Raw genomic sequence first — 18,415 nt, forward strand, 5'->3', positions numbered from 1 at the left:
GAGTCACCACTAAAGAACTTAATCGGGTACTGCATGCTGGTGAGTCTCCCCTGTTATTCTGGGAACCGTTCCACAGAGGTGCTGGAGAGTAGGGCAAGGTGACATGGCCAGACAAAAATCATCATCTGAATCACCTTTACATTCTTGGGTTTTAATCAGTGAGATCGATCAGATGTAGGCAGAGTATGTAAATTAATTTTTGTTTGTATGTCAGAGCTTGGTTTATAAGCTGCTGTCGTATGCAGGGTTGTTATATATAGCTCTGTGACTTAAAGGTTTTAGGAAAATGACTCAATTATAAAATCCTTCTCCCATGAACTTGGGGGAAATGCCTGAAATTCCACTAAGAGAGATTCCTTTCTTTAGCTCTAAGGCTTTTGTGTCTTCATTAATTTTCTATTAAAGTCTGTATACCCTGGAAAAGGTAACATCATGAACAGGCTTCACTTGACACCATTTTTGGTAATTTGGCTATGCATTCCAGCTATTGTTCTGTCTCTTTCCCCCTTTCACTGCCAAGCTTAATATATTATTTGTGCTTGAGTTTTCTGCTTTCTACCCACTTTTCTTAATCCTTTATGTTATGATACCCATTCCAGTCACTCTTCTGATAGATACTGCCTTTGAAGGCTAATTTCTTTTTGTTGAGTCCAGGATTCTTACTGCCTTCCTCCTTGACCTCACTTGGCTATTTGACACACATTCAACATGATAACTTCTAACAAGTTTCTCCTTCGGCCTCTAGACACCACACCTTTCTGTTATTCTTACTTCCTACAGATTCTTTACAGCTATATTCTTTTCTCGTCTCCTCTTTGGTTGACTACAGTGCCCTATCCCTGTCCTCTGCTTTCCCTCTAAGTACCCAGCCTAGTCATCATCTAGTTCAATGGCTTCAGCCTTGTATTAATTCTCTATTGCCACATAGTAAGCTAACACAAATGTAGCTTGGAATAACACAAAGTTATCATCTCATAGTTTCCATGGCTAAAGAGTCCAGGAAAGGCAGGATCATCTGCTCAGGTCTTAAAAGCCTACGGTCAAGGCGTCTGGTTGTCTGCTGCTCTCACTTGGGGCTCAGAGTCCTCTTCCAAACCCATCCAGAATATAGTTCCTGTGGCTATTGAGCTCATGCAGGCTGTGTTGTCAAGGCCAGCAGGAGTAGGTCTCCCTGAGCTTCACTTTAATTAATTAATTAAATAATTATTTTTAAAGTTTTTATTTAAATTCCGGTTAGTTAACATACAGTGTAATATTCATTTCAGGTGTGCGATATAGTGATTCAACACTTCCATACCATACCCGGTGCTCATCACTAGTGTGCTCCTTAATCCCCATCACCTATTTAACTCATCCCTCCACCTCCCTCCTCTCTGGTAACCATCAGTTTGTTCTCTATAGGTAAGAGACTGTTTCTTAGTTTGCCTCTCTCCCCCCCCTGCCCGCCTTTGCTCATTTATTTTGTTTCTTAAATTCCACATACAAGTGAAATCATGTGGGATTTGTCTTTCTCTGACTAGTTCACTTAGCATTAAACTCTCTAGCACCATCCATGTTATTGCAAAAGGCAATGCATTCTTTTTTATGGCTGAGTAATATTCTGGTGTGTGTGTGTATACCACATTTTCTTTATCCATTCATTAGTTGATGGACACTTGGGCCATTTTCATAATTTGACTATTGTAGATAATACTGCTATAAATATTGGGGTATGTGTATCCCTTTGAATTACTGTTTTTGTGTTCTTTGGGTAAATATCTAGCAGTCCAGTTGCTGAATAGAAACTTCCATACTGCTTTCCAGAGTGGCTGCACCAGTTTGCATTCCCACCAACAGTGCAAAAGGTCTCTTTTCTCCACATCCTTTCTAGCACCTGTTGTTGCTTGTGTTATTGACATTCTGACAGGTGTGAGGTGATGTCTCATTGTAGTTTTGACTTGTATTTCCATGATTATCATTGATGTTGAGCATCTTTTCATGTGTCTTTTGGGCTTTGGATGTCCTCTTTGGAAAAATGTCTACTCATATCTTCTGGCCATTTTTTAAATTGAATTATTTGTTTTTTGGGTGTTGAGTTTGATAAGTTCTTACATATTTTGGATCCTGACCCTTTATCAGATATGTCATTTGCAAATATCTTCTCCCATTTCATAGATTGCCTTTTAGTTTGTTGGCTGTGTCCTTCACCGTGCAGAAGCTTTTTTTTTTTTTTTTAGAAGCTTTTTATTTTGATGTAGCTCCAGTAGTTTATTTTTGAGTTTGTTTCCCTTGCCTCAGGAAACATATCTAGAAAGCAGTTGCTACAGCCATTGTCAAAGAGGTACTGCCTATGTTCTCCTCTAGGATTTTTATGGTTTCAGGCCTCACAATTAGGGCTTTAATCCATTTTGGATTAATTTTGTGTATGGTGTAAGAGAGTGCTCCAGTTTCATTCTTCTGCATGTCACTGTCTAGTTTTCCCAACACTGTTGAGGAGACTGTCTTTTTTTCCATTGGATATTCTTTCCTGCTTTGTCCAAGATTAATTGACATATAATTGTTGGTTCATTTCTGGGTTTTCTTTTCTGTTCCATTGATCTATGTGTCTGTTTTTGTGCCAGCACCATACTGTTTTAATCACTACAGCTTTGTAATGTAACTTGAAGTCTGGAGTTGTGATGCTTCCAGCTTTGCTTTGCTTTTTCAAGGTTGCCTTGAGGTCTTTTGTGGTTCCATACAAATTTTAGGATCATTTATTATAGCTCTGTGAAAAATGCTGGTGGTATTTTGATAGAGATTGCATTAAATCTGTACATTGCTTTGGATAATATACACATTTTAACAATATTTGTTCTTTCAGTGTCTTTTCATTTCTTTGTGTCATCTTTAGTTTCTTTCATCAGTGTTTTATAGTTCTCAGAGTAGAAGTCTTTCACGTCTTTGGTTAGGCTGATTCCTAGGTATTTTATAGTAAATGGGATGGATTCCTTAATTTCACTTTCTGCTACTTCATTGTTGGTATATAGAAATGCAACAGATTTCTGTCTATTGATTTTGTATCCTGTGACTTTACTGAATTCATGTATCAGGTCTGCAGTTTTTTGGTTGAGCTTTACCTTATTTTAAAAGTTTCTCTGACTAGATCAACACAATTTTCCTTTTTTATTAACTGATAGTCAGTTGATATTAACCTAATCATGGAAGTGACATCAGAAGGGGAAGGGATTATATGGGGTGCCTTTGCAGGGAGATGGAAATTCTGGTGGCCTACTTAGAATCATGCCTATCATAAGCCTTTGTGTGGATAACCACCGAATATCTATGGCTTTCTCTCACCAATCATCCAGGCTTTAGCAGTTGGACATATAACCAGCCATGGGTATCTCCACTTGGATGTGCCAACTACACCTTTAAGTCAGTGTATTCCCCTTCTAAGCCCCCCGACATACAGAAACCCTAGCCTTTTTCTTCACTAGGAAAGCCATTTCTATAAATAAATTCAAATTCCTTTTAGGGTCCAGGCTAAAAACCGTTGAAGCCCTTTTCTACCCTTTTTTCTATTCCTTGTAGTCTCTTCTCAGATCTTGTAGTTCCTTTCTTCAGATGTCTCTCAGATTTGCCATTTCTTCTGTTCTTGTAGCATCTACACCTTAGACCCATGCAAGCTTGTCTGTCTACTTGCAAGGAAGGTAAACAGTCTGAAGACTGTCTACTGTGTACTGTATTCTGAACATGCATAGGCCTGTGGTCCCTTCCCCTAATAAGTGGATAATATATTATTGAATAGTGTTGAATAAATAGTGACATTTTGGTCAAGGTCACCAGGATATAAAGGCAGAGGTAATCAGAACTAGAGGGAAATTGTGGTAAGTAGAGGATTGGAGAAATTTCCCTGAACTAGCATGGCTAAACAAAGTGTCTGAAGCTCTTAAAATGAACCATGACTCTCTGTAGAAGATCCAGTGTCTTGAGCTCTGTGGAACATTGGAGATTGAACAGGTCATTGGGAATCAGCCTTTAGTCAATTTCTTAGCCTCTGAATCCCTCCTAGGACCTTTTGGGACTCCTGTTTCGTAGCTGACCCCCACTCCCAGGCTAATTCAGATTCAAGAGAAGAGTTGTTATTTCATCTCCCCACCCATTCGTAAGTCATGAGCACCATCATATACTCACTTTTAGCTCAGCGAGGGCTTGACCCCTGAAGATTCTCTTTTTGGTCCCTGAGCCACCTGTGTAGCTTTCCTTACCTTTAAGATGAGGCCTTGGGCCCTCACATGGCTCAGTTAGGGAGCCAGTCAGAGAATGTACATTTGGTACTCTGTAAAAGAACGAATGAATTTGTTCTGTGTGACTCCAGTGGGCAGAGCCAGGGTTTCAAGGGACAAAGAGGCAAATCTCAGCCTGTTCTTTACACTCTATGAAGATGCCTTCTGCTATTCTGCTTTCCCATAGGGATTGTGTCCAAATTTCCTCTTTTTTACTTGAAATATTTTTTCATGAGGAGTGCCTGGATGGTGCAATCTGTTAAGCCTCCGACTCTTGGTTTTGGCTCAGGTCATCATCTCAGGGTCATGAGACCCAGCCTCTTGTTGAGCTCTTTGCTCATGGTGGAGTCTGTTGAAGATTCTCTTTCTCCCTTTGCACCACCTCCATATAAATAAATAAATTTTAAGAAAAATGGTCTCCTCCTAAATTAGAGGAAAACTGTGCCATTCATTTATTTTCACAAGTTTAATAATTACCGAGGGCCTTAGGTAGTGTTCCTGCTGTTGGGGAGAATCCTTTCCTTCCTGAAGCCTCCATCCTAATGGACAGAGAGACACAAGATGAAATGACTGCAGCTGAGCCATTATGTAGGGAAGACTTCACTGCAAGATGACATTTTGAACCATAATACTTTCACTTGTCCTTCCTTTCTTATCCTTGTCAATCTTGCTAAAGATTCCACACCTTCAATTTCCCCTTTTGCTTGCATAATTAAACACGCTTTTTTTTTTCAAAAATAAAACCTTTATCTTCCTGCTCAATGTGTGTGAGCTACTGTCCACTCTCCTTCCCTTTACTTCTCTTTCTTTACACAAGCCTCGAAAGAACTCTTGTGGCTCCTATATTCTTTTCATTCATTCCTTAGCTTCCTTTAATCTTGCTTTTGTTCTTACTGCTTTACTGGTGTCTCTTAATGATCACTTATGATCTCCTGTTCGTCCAATCTAATGCCTTATTTCATTCATTCATTCAAAAAGAGCCAGTACTTTTCCATCTCTGCTGTGACTTTGCCTACAGAATTTCTTTCATGTGGAAGGCTCTTTTCTTTGTTTTTGCATGCCTGCATTTCCTTTATCAAAGGGTCAGCTCAAATGTCACTTTTTCTTTTTTCTTTTTTAAAAAGATTTTATTTATCTATTTCAGAGAGAGAGAGAGAGAGAGAGAGCGAGCGAGCAGGAGCAGGGGGAGGACCAGAAGGAGAAGGAGAAGTAGACCCCTGCTGAGCAGGGAGCCTGATGCAGGGCTCCATCCTGGGAGCCCGAATCATGTCCTGAGCCAAAGGCAGATGCTTAATTGACTGAGCTACCCAGGCGCCCCTCCCTTTTTATTTCTACTTCATATTTTTAAAAAGGTCTCTTGTGGGACTATTTCTATTTTGAACTATAGATTTTAACTTTCTTGAGAGATAAAACTCTCTTTTATTGCTTTTGGGATCTCTGCACCTCACAGAGTGCTCTGCATATAGTAAGAGCTTATTAAATATCTGTGCTAAATGCATGATGGAATCAATAAACAAAAGCAACTTTCATTTCTCATAACTCCTTTTTAAAGCTAGTGTTGCAGAACAATGTATTACTTTATTCTAAAAACAGAAATTAAAAAAAATATTTGAGTATAGTTGACATACAATGTTGCATTGGTTTCAGGTGTACAGCACAGTGATTCAACTTCTCTATACTTATGCTGTGCTCAACCTAAGTGTAGCTGCCATCTGCCACCATACAGTGCTGTTAAAATATCTCTGACTATATTCCCTAGGCTGTGCCTACTATTCCTGTGACTTATTCATTCCCTAACTGGAAGCCTGTATCTCCCACTTCCCTTCACCCATTTTGCCCATCCCCACATCCCCTTACCCTCTGGTGATCATCAGATCTGATTCTGCTTTTTATTTGTTTATTCATTTGTTTTTTTTTAAAGATTTTATTTACTTATTCATGAGAGACACAGAGAGACACAGAGAGAGGCAGAGGGAGAAGCAGGCTCCATGCAGGGAGCCCAATGTGGGACTTGATCCTAGGTCTCCAAGATCACACCCTGGGCTGAAGGCAGCGGTAAACTGCTGAGCCACCCGGGCTGCCCATCATTTGTTTTTAAAAACAAATATTTTAAAGATATATTTATTTATGACAGAGAGTGCACGTGAGACGGGAGGGGCAGAGGGGGAGAGAGAGAATCTCAAGCAGACTCCCTGCTGAGTGCAGAGCCTGATGCAGGGCCCCAGCCCAGGACCTTGAGATTGTGACCAGAGCCAAAATCAAGAGTGGGACGCTCAACCAACAGAGCCACCCAGGTGCCCTAAATATGAATATTTTAAAGAATGAAGTCATCTAAAATGTAAAACCATATTTGAAGAAAACATTTGAAACCAAAGGCATCATAGGAATCAATAAGTAATCCATGTCATTAAATGTTGTTTTTCTATATTTCCACTTACTCATCACATTTTTTCCTTTAGTTACTTATAACCACTTTTTGAGTGAAATGATTGACTGGGTCAGTGGTTAATGGTAAGAAATATGTTTGATGTATTTTCCTAAACATGCTTTTGAAATTCTGTCTCTCTGTGTTGTCTGGTCTTACCTTCTGGCATTTGATATCCGGTTTCCTCATGTCTGATTTTGATTCTGATGGATTGGCAGAATTATTCTAAGTATAATGCAAATATGTTTTCCTTCTGAGTTCAGTACATAAAATAAACATCAATATGATTTGACACCCATTAGTGATAGTTTAGAGGAATGTGAAATGTGTGTGTTCCTTTCATTAAGTTAAAAAATTGCATGAAGAGAAGGATTTGATAAAATGTTCTTCCTTTGCTAAACAAATAAAAGTAGAGATTTTTAAATTGCATAACAGCTCAACTGGTTTTTTCAGTGTTTACAGGTAAAATGTTTATAGGTTGTTGTTTATTTCGAATTACATTGGAATGGAAGCCAAGACAGAGTTGCAACAAAGCAGAAATCTTTGAATCTTAAGTATTATGTGATAATTAAGGTCAAACTTACCTGTAGAGGTTTACCTAATGGAAAAGGATGTTTAATGACTGAATTTTCTTTATCGACGTAGGACAGTCCTGTAAAACTTTCCCAGGATCGTGGCCATTCAGACATTTTAAGGAGTCTGCTTCTGTATAAAATATAGTACAGAATGCCCAATCTGGATGAGCTGAGTTCTGGTCCTGGCGTGTGTATTTACTAGGTATATAACCTTGGGCAGATTCTAAACTGCTCTGTGCCTCCGTTTTCTCTTTTGTAAAATGGGTTCATCATAGCACATCTCTCATATAGTTGTCATGTGGATGAAATGAGATAATTTGCATTAAATGCTTAGAACAGGGACGCCTGGGTGGCTCAGTGGTTGGGCTCCTGCCTTTGGCTCAGTTGTGATCCTGGGATCTGGGAACGAGTCCCACATCGGGCTCCCTGCGAGGAGCCCGCTTCTCCCTCTGCCTAAGTCTCTGCCTCTCTCTCTCTCAGTCTGTGTCTTTCATGAATAAATAAATAAATAAATCTTTTAAAAAATAAAATGCTTAGAACAGTATATAGTAAGTGCTTGACAAGCATTAGCTTTTACCATTAGTGAATACTAGAAGCTTAAAGTGGTAAATATAGTATGTATAGGTAGAGTTCTTATTCTTTCTTCAACATGGGACATCCAAAATACCTTCTCTACTTCTCAACATTTTTCCTCTTCAGCCCTAGTAATTCTAAGGACTCTGTTTACTTTAAGGAGTGAGGGACACAGCGTAGCAGATTAAATTGCATAGGGAGTTTTGACATGTAAAGTAATGGTGTTTGGATTAAAAAGATGTTGGAATCTTAACGGTTCTTGGGATGCCTGGGTGGCTTGGCAGTTGAGTATCTGCCTTTGGCTCAGGGCATGATCCCAGGATCTGAGATCGAGTCCTGCATTGGGCTCCGTGTGAGGAGCCTGCTTTTACCTCTGCCTATGCCTCTCTCTCTCTCTCTCTCTCTGTGTCTCTCATGAATAAATAAATAAATCTTAAAAAAAGAATATTAACAGTTCTTTCTGATGAGAGGCTAAATCTTAATAGGTGTATTCTCTATAAATGCTGGCCCTTTCATTTGTTTTTTAATGTATTTTCTGCAGAAGGATGTTTTATAGTTACTGAATGAGTGAAGTTGAGCAGAAGAACCTGAGGAGAATTATTGATTCAGTTAATGAAGTGCTTTCTAAGCAAATGTAGAGGACAGCTGAGAGATTGTGTAGGGATTCCAGTCCCCTTGAGTGATGTGGGGGTCCTTGCGGGGAATATAGACTGTGAAGCCCAGGATATAATGAAGGATGTAGGACATGAAACCAAGCGCTGCGAGGATGAGAGGGAGTGGGAACCAAGAGAGAGGAGGTAAGTGGTGTAGGGATGGGTTGGAGAGTAGAGTGACCTGCATGTGAGTCATAGTTTTGCCATTCGCCAACCTGCTGTTTGATCTAAGTGAGACAGTGAATCTCCCTAGGCTTAGTCTTCCCATTTGTAAAATAGAGGTTGTAATACCAACGTCATGTGAGATAATTTGGTTTCATTCATTGCCCCTTTATATTCCATTTAACAGCCAGCTGATTCAGTTCTTGTAAATCAGTGGCTTCCCGTGACGCTTGGAATGATATCCCAGATCCTTACCCAGGCCTGCAATACCTGCATGATCTGGTGCTTTCATTCTTCTTTCACCCGTCTTGGCTACCGCCTCCTTTACTGACCATGTTCCAGCTACAGTGTCCTTCTTTCTCTTCTGAATTATGGTTAATTTTTACTGTGATAACGTCTCTTAATTGGTTGATGTTGTTGCCTAGAAACATTGCCTTAGATTTTCACATGCTTTCTACAGGTCTCAGGTTCACTGTATACCCAAAGTTTAAAATAAATACCCAGGACTCTGTCCTGATATAAATAAATGATTGAATAAATAAATAGGAGAAAAGAGACAAATTTCCTGTGCAGAATTCCAATAATTTATGGGGACAGTTCATCCTCAAGAAAGAGGAGCATAACTCCCCACTCTTTAAGTGTGGGCTGTGCTTGGTGATGTCCTTCTAAGAGTACAATGTAGAAAGGGGGGAAGGAAGAGGAATGATTTGCTGTAGAGATTCCTGATAACTACCACCTCAGGCAGGTGATCAAGGTCAACACCAACAGTGATGTCATAGACATAGTTTGTATCTTTAATATAATGTGATGTAAATGGCAGTTTACTTTCTTCCAAAAATCCAAATCCCCATAAATCCAAACCCATAGTTTTCTAATTATGAGGAAAAACACACACAAAAAAATCCCCATTGAGGATCATTCTCCAAAAATTCCCGATCTGTACTCCTCAAAACTGTCAAAGTCATCAGAACGAAGGAATGCATGATAAACCATTACAGTTGAGAGTAGTTTAAGGAAGCAAAGGCTAACTATAATGTGATAGGTACCCTGAATGGGGATCTCGGAACTGAAAAGAATATTAAAAACAAAGGAAGTCCAAGAATACGGATTTTAGTAACAATGCATTTGTGTTGGCTCTTTCATTGTAAAACACGTATCATACTGAGGTAAGATGTTAATAATAGGGGCATTGGGATGAATAAGTCATGGGGATGAAAAGTGTAGTTGGGGACAGAGTCCGTGGTACTGTAACAGCACTGTATGGTGGCAGACGGTAGCTATCCTTGTGGTGAGCACAGCATAAGTATAGAGAAGTTGAATCACTCTGTGGTACACCTGAAACTAATGTAACATGGTGTCCACTCAAATTTAAAAATTAAAAAGTACAATCAAGCAGAGAGGAAAAAATAAAAGTAATAGGAGAACTGGGTGTGGAGTATATGAGCGCTCTTTACCCTCTTGGTTAAGGTTCCTGTAAATCTAAAGCCATCCTAAAATAAAAATTAAAAAGATCGTAAACATTTCCCTACATGGTGCTAATTCTTCTGTTGTATCATCTGGGATGCTTACTTTGTCTGCTGTTCCATGTAGGTATCCATTATATATGGGTCTTGTAGTTTATTTAACTTACCCCTATTTTGGGGGGGGTATTGGCGCTGGTAGTTTGTACTTGCCTCATGGGCCATACCTATGATTAGAGGAAGGGCTGTTCTTGACATGGGGCCTTACCTTCCTGTGTTTTATCTTATTTCTCATTTCTTCTCTCATTTTATCTCGCTATATTTTCCCCTTAGGGAATGACTTTAAATACTTTCTATATGCTGCTGACCCCAGCCTGAGTGATGGTCTCGCGGGCATCTCCAATTCAACACATGCAAAGGTGGATTCTTATTTGCTTTGCTTTCACCTTGTTCCTCTCTCTCTCTTATTTCTGTTAATGCCTTCAGAACTCACCCAGATATTCAGGTGGAAACCTGGGAATTAAGCGTAGTTCCTTCCTCTCCTTTACCATTTTATCTCCCGTCCTCCTAAAATAATAGTCTTTCATATGTTCTGTCCATCCTGTCCCTAACAGCTATCTTAAACAGGCTGATTTTTCTCTTTCCCCTGCCACCAACCTAGTCTGAGCTATTATCAGCTTATGCCCAGACCTTCACAATATCCATAACTGGTCCCCTTTCTCTCTTGTCTCTATTCAGTCTGTTCTTTGGATTTAATTGCAAATGCAGTGGGAAGCCCTGTGAGTCTTTGAGAAGAAGGATAATATGCTGTAATTCTTGATTTTAAAGTGCTCATCCTGAGGGGCGCCTGGCTGGCTCAGAGGCTCTTGATTTTGGGGTTGTAAATTCGAGCCCCACATTGAGTGTAGAGATTACTTTTAAAAAAAGTGATCATTCTGAAAGCTGTGCAGAGAATGACACCTTACCCATGACCTGCAGGAAGTAGCATGATCTCTCAACCTCTCCAGTTTCATTTCCCATCTCTTTCTTGTTATGCTTCAGTTACATTGGTGCACTTTCAGATTTTTTTTTCTCACTCTTTCTTTTTTATCCCCCTGTATGCCACTCTCTTACTTGCCTTAGGGCTTTCACACATGTGACTCTTTCTGTTTTTAAACTTCTCCCCATGGCAGTTCCTGTAACTATTTATTTGTCTTCTCCACTTTTCTTAAGTCCAATGAGGGCAGGACTACATCTTTCCATTTACATTTGCATACCTGGTACCTAACATAATGCCTTGTACAAAGAAGCACTCCCTATTTGTTGAATAAAGAAATGAACAATTACTGTTCTCATTTGTGCATTAAAAAATTAGTGTAGAAACTCTACAGTAGGTAGAGAATGTATGGAGGGTTTTCAGTATACAGTTGTTACCCTGAAATAGATCCCAATTTAAAAGAAGGGATAGGATCAGCTATGAGTAATATTGTAGCACGGAGGAGGGCACTGTGGTTGTTGTAGTTTAACGTTCTGTCATTAACCAGCGGTGTGACCTCAGACAAGTTATTTCCTTCTCTGTTTCTTTCTTCATCCATCTCTAATATTAAGGGGTTTGGCTAGATTTTTCTTGAGGTTTTGGTTCTCCAATCTGGTGTGCAGTTAAAGATGCATTGGTTAAATTATTTTTTTCCCAGGCTCCATCCCCGGAGAGTCTGATTCAGTAGACTTAGGGTGTGGTCCAGGAATTCTCCAGGTGATTATGATGCATAGCTAAACTTAGGAACCACTCATCTAGATCTTCTCAGCTTTGCCATCTTATAAGTATAGTTGTAGGACGAGGTAGACTCTGAAGGTGCAGCTGGAATTAGGCAGATTAAGGTGTTGTCTTTGTTCAGAGGCAGGGAAAATAGTTTTTTTTGCTTGGATGGTGAGGGGGACTTAATGGAAATGGTGATGTTGAAATGGACTTTGAAGAACAGATGGGGAGATGAGCAGGAGTGAAGCATGATTGATGTTCAGCTCAGCTTAGTTGGAGGTCAGCATATGTGCAAGGGAACAGGAAGGAAAATCTACCAGTTATGATGTAATGAGCCAGAGTTCGAGTGTTGTTTTCCCCACTTTACCCATCATACTTAGTTGTCCTTTTGGAGATGAAAGATTCTATTATTGCAGCTCGATCCTCATTTGGTAGAAGTGAAACATGTGGTGACAGACACCATGGGGCTGCTTTGGGAAATAATTGGGTGCATTCTTCCTCATGTCTTTTGGGGCTGTGCCCTTTGAGATCTACTTTGACCACCCCATTGGTTTTCTGGTTAGACACACAGAATACCACGACCCTCTATGTTATCTAAAATAATAGTTTTGCTGTCAGAATGATTATTATTAAACCAAAGTTGGCTTTTTTGTTTAGATGAAACCATATAAAGGCAACATTCTGAGTAAATTATATAGCGTCCACATGATGAAATAATGAGCCTAAGTTTAAGGGATGAAAGTAATGATCTAATGCAATATTTAGAATGGATATACAGTATGTAGTTATTAACCTAAAAGTCACATCCTGCATTCTTTTGATTTGTGGAAAATTTGTCATTAATTGCCAGGAAGCCTGATTTTTCATACATAGTCATAGCTGTTGACTTTCTTCCCCTTCTCTTGCCTTAAAATACTTCATTGTAAATAGTAGATTATTCTCAGATTTGCAATGCCCCTTTTAAACATTGGGTTGCTAAGTTTAGCCCTGTTGCTCTCATTTTTTTTAAATAGAATTCTTTTTTTCCCCTAAATTTGCCTCTGAATAGTTACTGACAAATCACGCTTTGTTTTTGGGTGGCCATGGCTTAAAATCTTATCTAACCTTTCTGCCCAGTGGGAGCCTGCTAGTTCTGAAATCTTTTTGTTTTTGTGAGTTATCATTGTATGGAGGAAATTGATAGAGCATCTCATTAAGAAACAGTCTGTGAGATGAGTTGTGGCAGCCTATTCAAACTTACTCTAAACAGGGCTTCTCTTATTAAATAGTTGTCAAAGATAGAGCTTAGTAAGGTAGGGTCAGAAACACAGAAGTCAAAATTGAAAAGAAAGGAAGAAATTGTGGACCAGAAATGAGGCTATCAGGCTGATCTCCAGCCTACAATTCAGCCCATACCTGCTTCTGTCAACAATCTCAGATCAATCTACGATTTACAGGTTAACCTGTGATCATCCAGTCTGTCCACTATCTCTCTCTCTCTCTTTTTTTTTTTTTTTTTAAGATTTTACCTATTTGAGAGAGACCGTGCAAGCCTGAGCAGGAGGAGAGCCAGAGGGAGAAGGAAAAGCAGACTCTCCATGAGCAGAAAGCCAGATAAGGAGCCCCATCCCAGGATCCTGGGATCATGACCTGAGCCAGCTTAACCAACTGAGTCATCCAGGTGTCCCAGCCCACTGCCTCTTGGGGCTATGCTGATGTTAGTCTATTACCTACCAGTTGACTTTGAAATTTAAAAAGTAGAAATACCAAACCTCTTATGATTCTTTGCTTGCAAAGAATTACCTTTATTAATGTGAATCCTTGGCCTCCAGGAGCACCAGAGCAACCTGGAGAGTGACTTTCACCAGAATTTATTTGTAAGAAACCACCCCTACCTCCACTCTAACAAAGGTAGATCAGAGAAAAATCTTTGTTATAGAAAAACCCCAGACTTGAGAAAATTTCCCCAATTTCAGGAAGAGCTTTTATGGAAAAATGACTACAATTTCATTCCTGGTATCTGCTAGACTGTTAAGAAGAATAATAGTCAGAGGTGTAGACCTTGGAAGCAAATGTAAGACCATTTAGTATTTTACAGATCATGTTGTTTGCTCATGCTGCCCAGGGTGACGTTGTAGACCTGCTCTGCCTCAACCAGAACACTTGGGGTATTATTATCTGCTCATATATTAGGATTTCATGCATTATTTGTTTGATACAGGAGTTCTGCTTTAAAAAAATATTGAAAACCACCCATTTTGTTTAAATACCCAATATTTTATAGAGAATGTGTCTGAAGGTCAAGGTATTTAAATTAAATACCTATAGTCACACAACTACTTGGAGGTGACAAATGAAAAACCATGAAACTGGACTTCCCATCCAGTGCATTTTTTACTACAAAATGTTGATTTGATTTTCCATTTTGAAAGACACAGAAGTGATCTGTGAAATGGTGATTAGCACTAGGCAGCCCCAGGCAGCCCTGGAATGCTCCATGGTTCAAATGCCTGAGACCAGATGGAGGTCCAGAAGTGGATGACTCAAAGTTTATTAGTTTTGCCACCTGGGCAGTACAGCCGAACCAGCTGCCATAAGGCAGTTCCAATTTCAACAGAGCAGTAAATGAACATAAAAGTGAGTGTAAATCCCAAGAATAAAGTAAAGGAGAATGTCTTCTGCTCTAAGGGGCTGCATGCAGGCTGAGGCCTATTGATAGGCCTTGTGGGAGGCATGCTGCCATGCCAGGTAGAGGGCAATATCAGGTTGTATCACCAAGGCCTGAAAAACAAATCCTTGAGTTATTTCAGGAGCCAAACTCAGTTCGGGATATGTTTGACTTGCTGGCTTGGGAGATTCCCCATCACATCTGATCATCTAGGATGGGAAGAATGAGCCCATGCTATCTTATGATTATGTCATGAGGCCAGAAGCTTTCTTTCTGGAAACAATGGAAGGTTGTCATTAGGTTGTTTTTCCATAGTTTGGGACCCTTGGAGGCATGGTTATTCATGGGAACATAATCTCCTTGTGGCAGGTCACCAAGAGTCAAGTCCATTATCCTCCTGTTATCCTCCTATGGAATTGAGTTATTGTAGGCTTTCAAGATATGTGTATGAAGTACTGCAAGAGTCAGAGATTGACCTTAAGGTTTGAGATGACCCCTTTAATAAATCTAGGGCTTTTGAAAATTGAAGTAAGTAGGATAATGAGGATATAGGGTTAGGACAAGGTTTTAAAGAGGTAGAGTACTTTTTTGTGCAAATAGGATGATTCAATAAGGAGTTTTAACAAGTCAAGTAATGTCGATCGTCGGTGCCAGTAAGAATGCTTTGGGCAGCTAGAAACAGAAGACGTGACTGAGCCGATGTCAACAAAATAGAGGTTTATTATTGTTATTTTTCTCATGAAATGACCAATTTATTTATTTTTTATTTTTTACTTTTTTTTGAAATGAGCAATTTAAAGGAATATGGCTCATGACTGGTTCAGCTGGTCATTGATGACACAGGCTCTTTTTTTTTTTTTTTTTTGTCATCTTGACAAAATAAAAGTACATGAGTGAAGAGGGGAAAGGAATATACTGGTTGCTGATGTATTTTGCTGTGGTTTTGCTGCTAAAGGCTGGACCAAGGTTTCATCTATTGGGCCAACCTCTGTCTTCAGGTGATCTTTTCGAGAGCTGAATGTTATTCATACTTAGTCTCATGTAGTAATGTAATACTGCTCTTCCTTTCTTTGTAGGATGATGCCTATATATTTGCTGATATATTTTGAGTTGCCTTTCTCTCTCTCCTTCTTTCTTTCTTTTCTTTCTTTCTTTCTTTCTTTCTTTCTTTCTTTCTTTCTTTCTTTCTTTTTTTTGCAATGACATGAAGTGAATTCAAATAAGAACTTAGGTAGTATAACCTTCTTTTTATGATTTGTGGGTAAACTACCTTTTTTTTTCCCCTCCTGGTAGGTGGCATGTTTGACTCACATAGCTGCTAATTATCTTATTGGCCAAAAGGAAGCAGAACGTTGGGGCACAGCTCATGTCAGCATTGTTCCGTATCAGGTAAGAATGATACACACAACATAGGGTTGGGCTATTCTAATCTGTGGGTTTGTATGATACGAGTTTGGGAGATGATTTCCCTTTTTAAGAAAAAGCCTTGTGGGGTATTCTGTTATATATCTTTGTCTGACTATAACAAGGTTCTGTTGTTCACTTTAAATTCTGTATTTTGCACATTTCTTCGTCAGAAGATTAGTAATAGGACACTTAAAAGGATCAAAGGAAGTCGCTGAAAGTGAGTGACTTTTGGCCTCATATGATGGTTTTCTTTTTCATCCCAAAGAAGCACTGATTGTAGCCATTTTATAAAGCATGGTTTGTTCACCATGTCAATTATAAACCAAATGTTACCTATCTCAGCTGACAATAACATTCTCATAGGGTTGGAGTAAAATGAAAATTTGCGTGTGACGGATCTTTATTTTCAGAGCAAAGCAGATGGTTTAGGGACTGATGCTCTTTATTAAGTGTCTAAACTTGTCCTTAGAAATTCTTGACGTTGGCTAGTGAGAATGAATGTGTGAAAGAACTGTGATCCTTCACAAATAAAAATGAGAACAGCAACTCTAACTCTTCTTCCAAACTCCTAACCTTTGCTTGACTCAGTTGTACCATTTTCCATCAATTTACTGATATCATTGTTGTATCTTCTGTCATATATTGGAAGTTTAAGAGTAGAGGTGTCTTTTTTCATTGCTTTTCACATCCAGCAGAAGCACGTACAAGGCACTGTATAAATATCTATTGAACAAAGGAGTGAATTTTATTGCAGCCATTTCCGAGCAAGTACTCTTGACAGCATGCATGAAAGCCAGCATTTTCCATTGGCCAGCCAATCCGTCCACAGTGCTGCTAATCATCCTTTTAGTTTTAAGAACATATTTCCTTCAGCCCAACTTTTTTTTCCATTTCTCTTAATACGAGTGTGAGCACTTCAGTGAACCAAGGTGAGTCTAGATTTTTCCTCTATTTCTATTTATGGTCTTTTTACATGTGAGGCGTTTACTATGATTTCCCTGTAGAATGGCCTTTTGACATAGTTGTACTTGTGGAACATTTTCTTGAGTGCCTGCCCTCTTTTCTTCAGCAGTGCTTTTATGACCAGCATTGGTAACATGTTAGTTCCGTTTGTGGCTGAACCATGCACTTCTAGCCAGACCCACCACACTTCACAAAAGTGGCAGTTTTGAACTTTTTAGAGATCATCAAATTTCACCTCCTCACTTCTCAAATAGGGAATTTGATACCTGTGTTCAACAGATGGATCCCAACTCTGATCTGCCTCCTTGTTGACTAACCTTTCAGATTCTGCTACCTTTGACAGGGGAATGCTGTGATTCCAGTTCAGGTCTTCTACTCCGTCCCACACCTTATCCATCAGACTTGCTTCTAGCTAAAGGGTTGCAGCAACTAACTGATACTCTTCATTGATGATGGCAATCCCTTTCACAGGCATTTTAACAGAGGGAAATGTTGGAACTCATGGGAATTCATCGCTAACAATGGAAGTCCAATCTTCAGTTTTTGGTGTGTGGATAAAGCAGTTTTGACTCGGGAGGCTTTATAGTACAATTCCAGACCACTTCACATGGGAGGTGTTCATTATGCTCTAGTATAAGGTTTATAGTTTATTTTTTGCTGGTATATATATTTTAAAAAAGAATGTCTCTTTAAAAAAAACTTTGGTATAGACCTCTGTAGTCCCTCCTGAGTGTTTGTACCTAGAACTCTGGCATCTTGGGTAATGCTCTCAATTATGTCACTGCAAGGTAAAAAGAAATTTAGAATCTTTGGCCTTTATTATGGTAGGCAAAGGATATGGGAGACTGTGTGTGTGTGTGTGTGTGTGTGTGTGTGTGTGTCTGTGTGTGTATTCTTTGAAGACAGAAATATACTTTTCCTGCTTGAACTGTCCCGGTCACATAAAGTAGATATTGTGTTTATTTGATCTAGTTGATTGCCGCTTTATTATCTGTAAGAAATAAGAGAAGATCTACTAGGGTTTTCCTTAGGAACTCAGAATTAAATTGTTTCCTCTTGGTGGAGGCCTGGTTCAACACTGTGATTAAGGACCAAATACAAATTCAGCTTGAATGAAGCTAGCATGCTAAGATGGATCCTAGATATGCTTCTAGACCTTGGTCTGTTTTTAATTTTTAAAATATATTTGGAAAATATTTTTATGGGTGAGTGCCAGGATAATTATAATTCATTTTTCTATAATAATTATAGCTTTGCATCTAATTTGAGTTGTCTGAGTTTTGAGCTGAAAATCTATAGTGGAGACCCTGATGGTCTCAGGAATTAGTTAGGTACCCTGCTCACTCTCCTTAATTCTTGTTGAACCCTAGCTGAAAGATCACAGACTGTGAATAAATAGATATAAATTTCTTAAAGAGTAGTGATCCTTGATTTGTATGCTATTTTACATACATGCAATTTTTAACTTCTCAGTTTGATCATCCACTTGTGCTCTTTCCTCCCTATTCTTTGTCAACTTTTAAAAAATGAGTTAGCTCAACAGAAGTAGAATTGAGATAGTCATTTTGCTA

General features: G+C 39.1%; 1 protein-coding gene across 2 annotated transcripts in view; it reads left to right on the top strand.

The window, feature by feature from the left end:
• SUGCT (succinyl-CoA:glutarate-CoA transferase) overlaps positions 1–18,415 on the top strand; it is a 719,796-nt gene that overhangs the window by 159,955 nt on the left and 541,426 nt on the right. For both annotated transcript variants that reach the window (XM_072760056.1, XM_072760054.1), the window contains one exon: positions 15,768–15,863. In XM_072760056.1, coding sequence (XP_072616157.1) covers positions 15,768–15,863 — 96 coding nt within the window. The remainder of the gene's footprint in view (positions 1–15,767; positions 15,864–18,415) is intronic.

This window comes from Vulpes vulpes, chromosome 5 (assembly GCF_048418805.1).
Source record: "Vulpes vulpes isolate BD-2025 chromosome 5, VulVul3, whole genome shotgun sequence".
NCBI lineage: Eukaryota > Metazoa > Chordata > Mammalia > Carnivora > Canidae > Vulpes > Vulpes vulpes.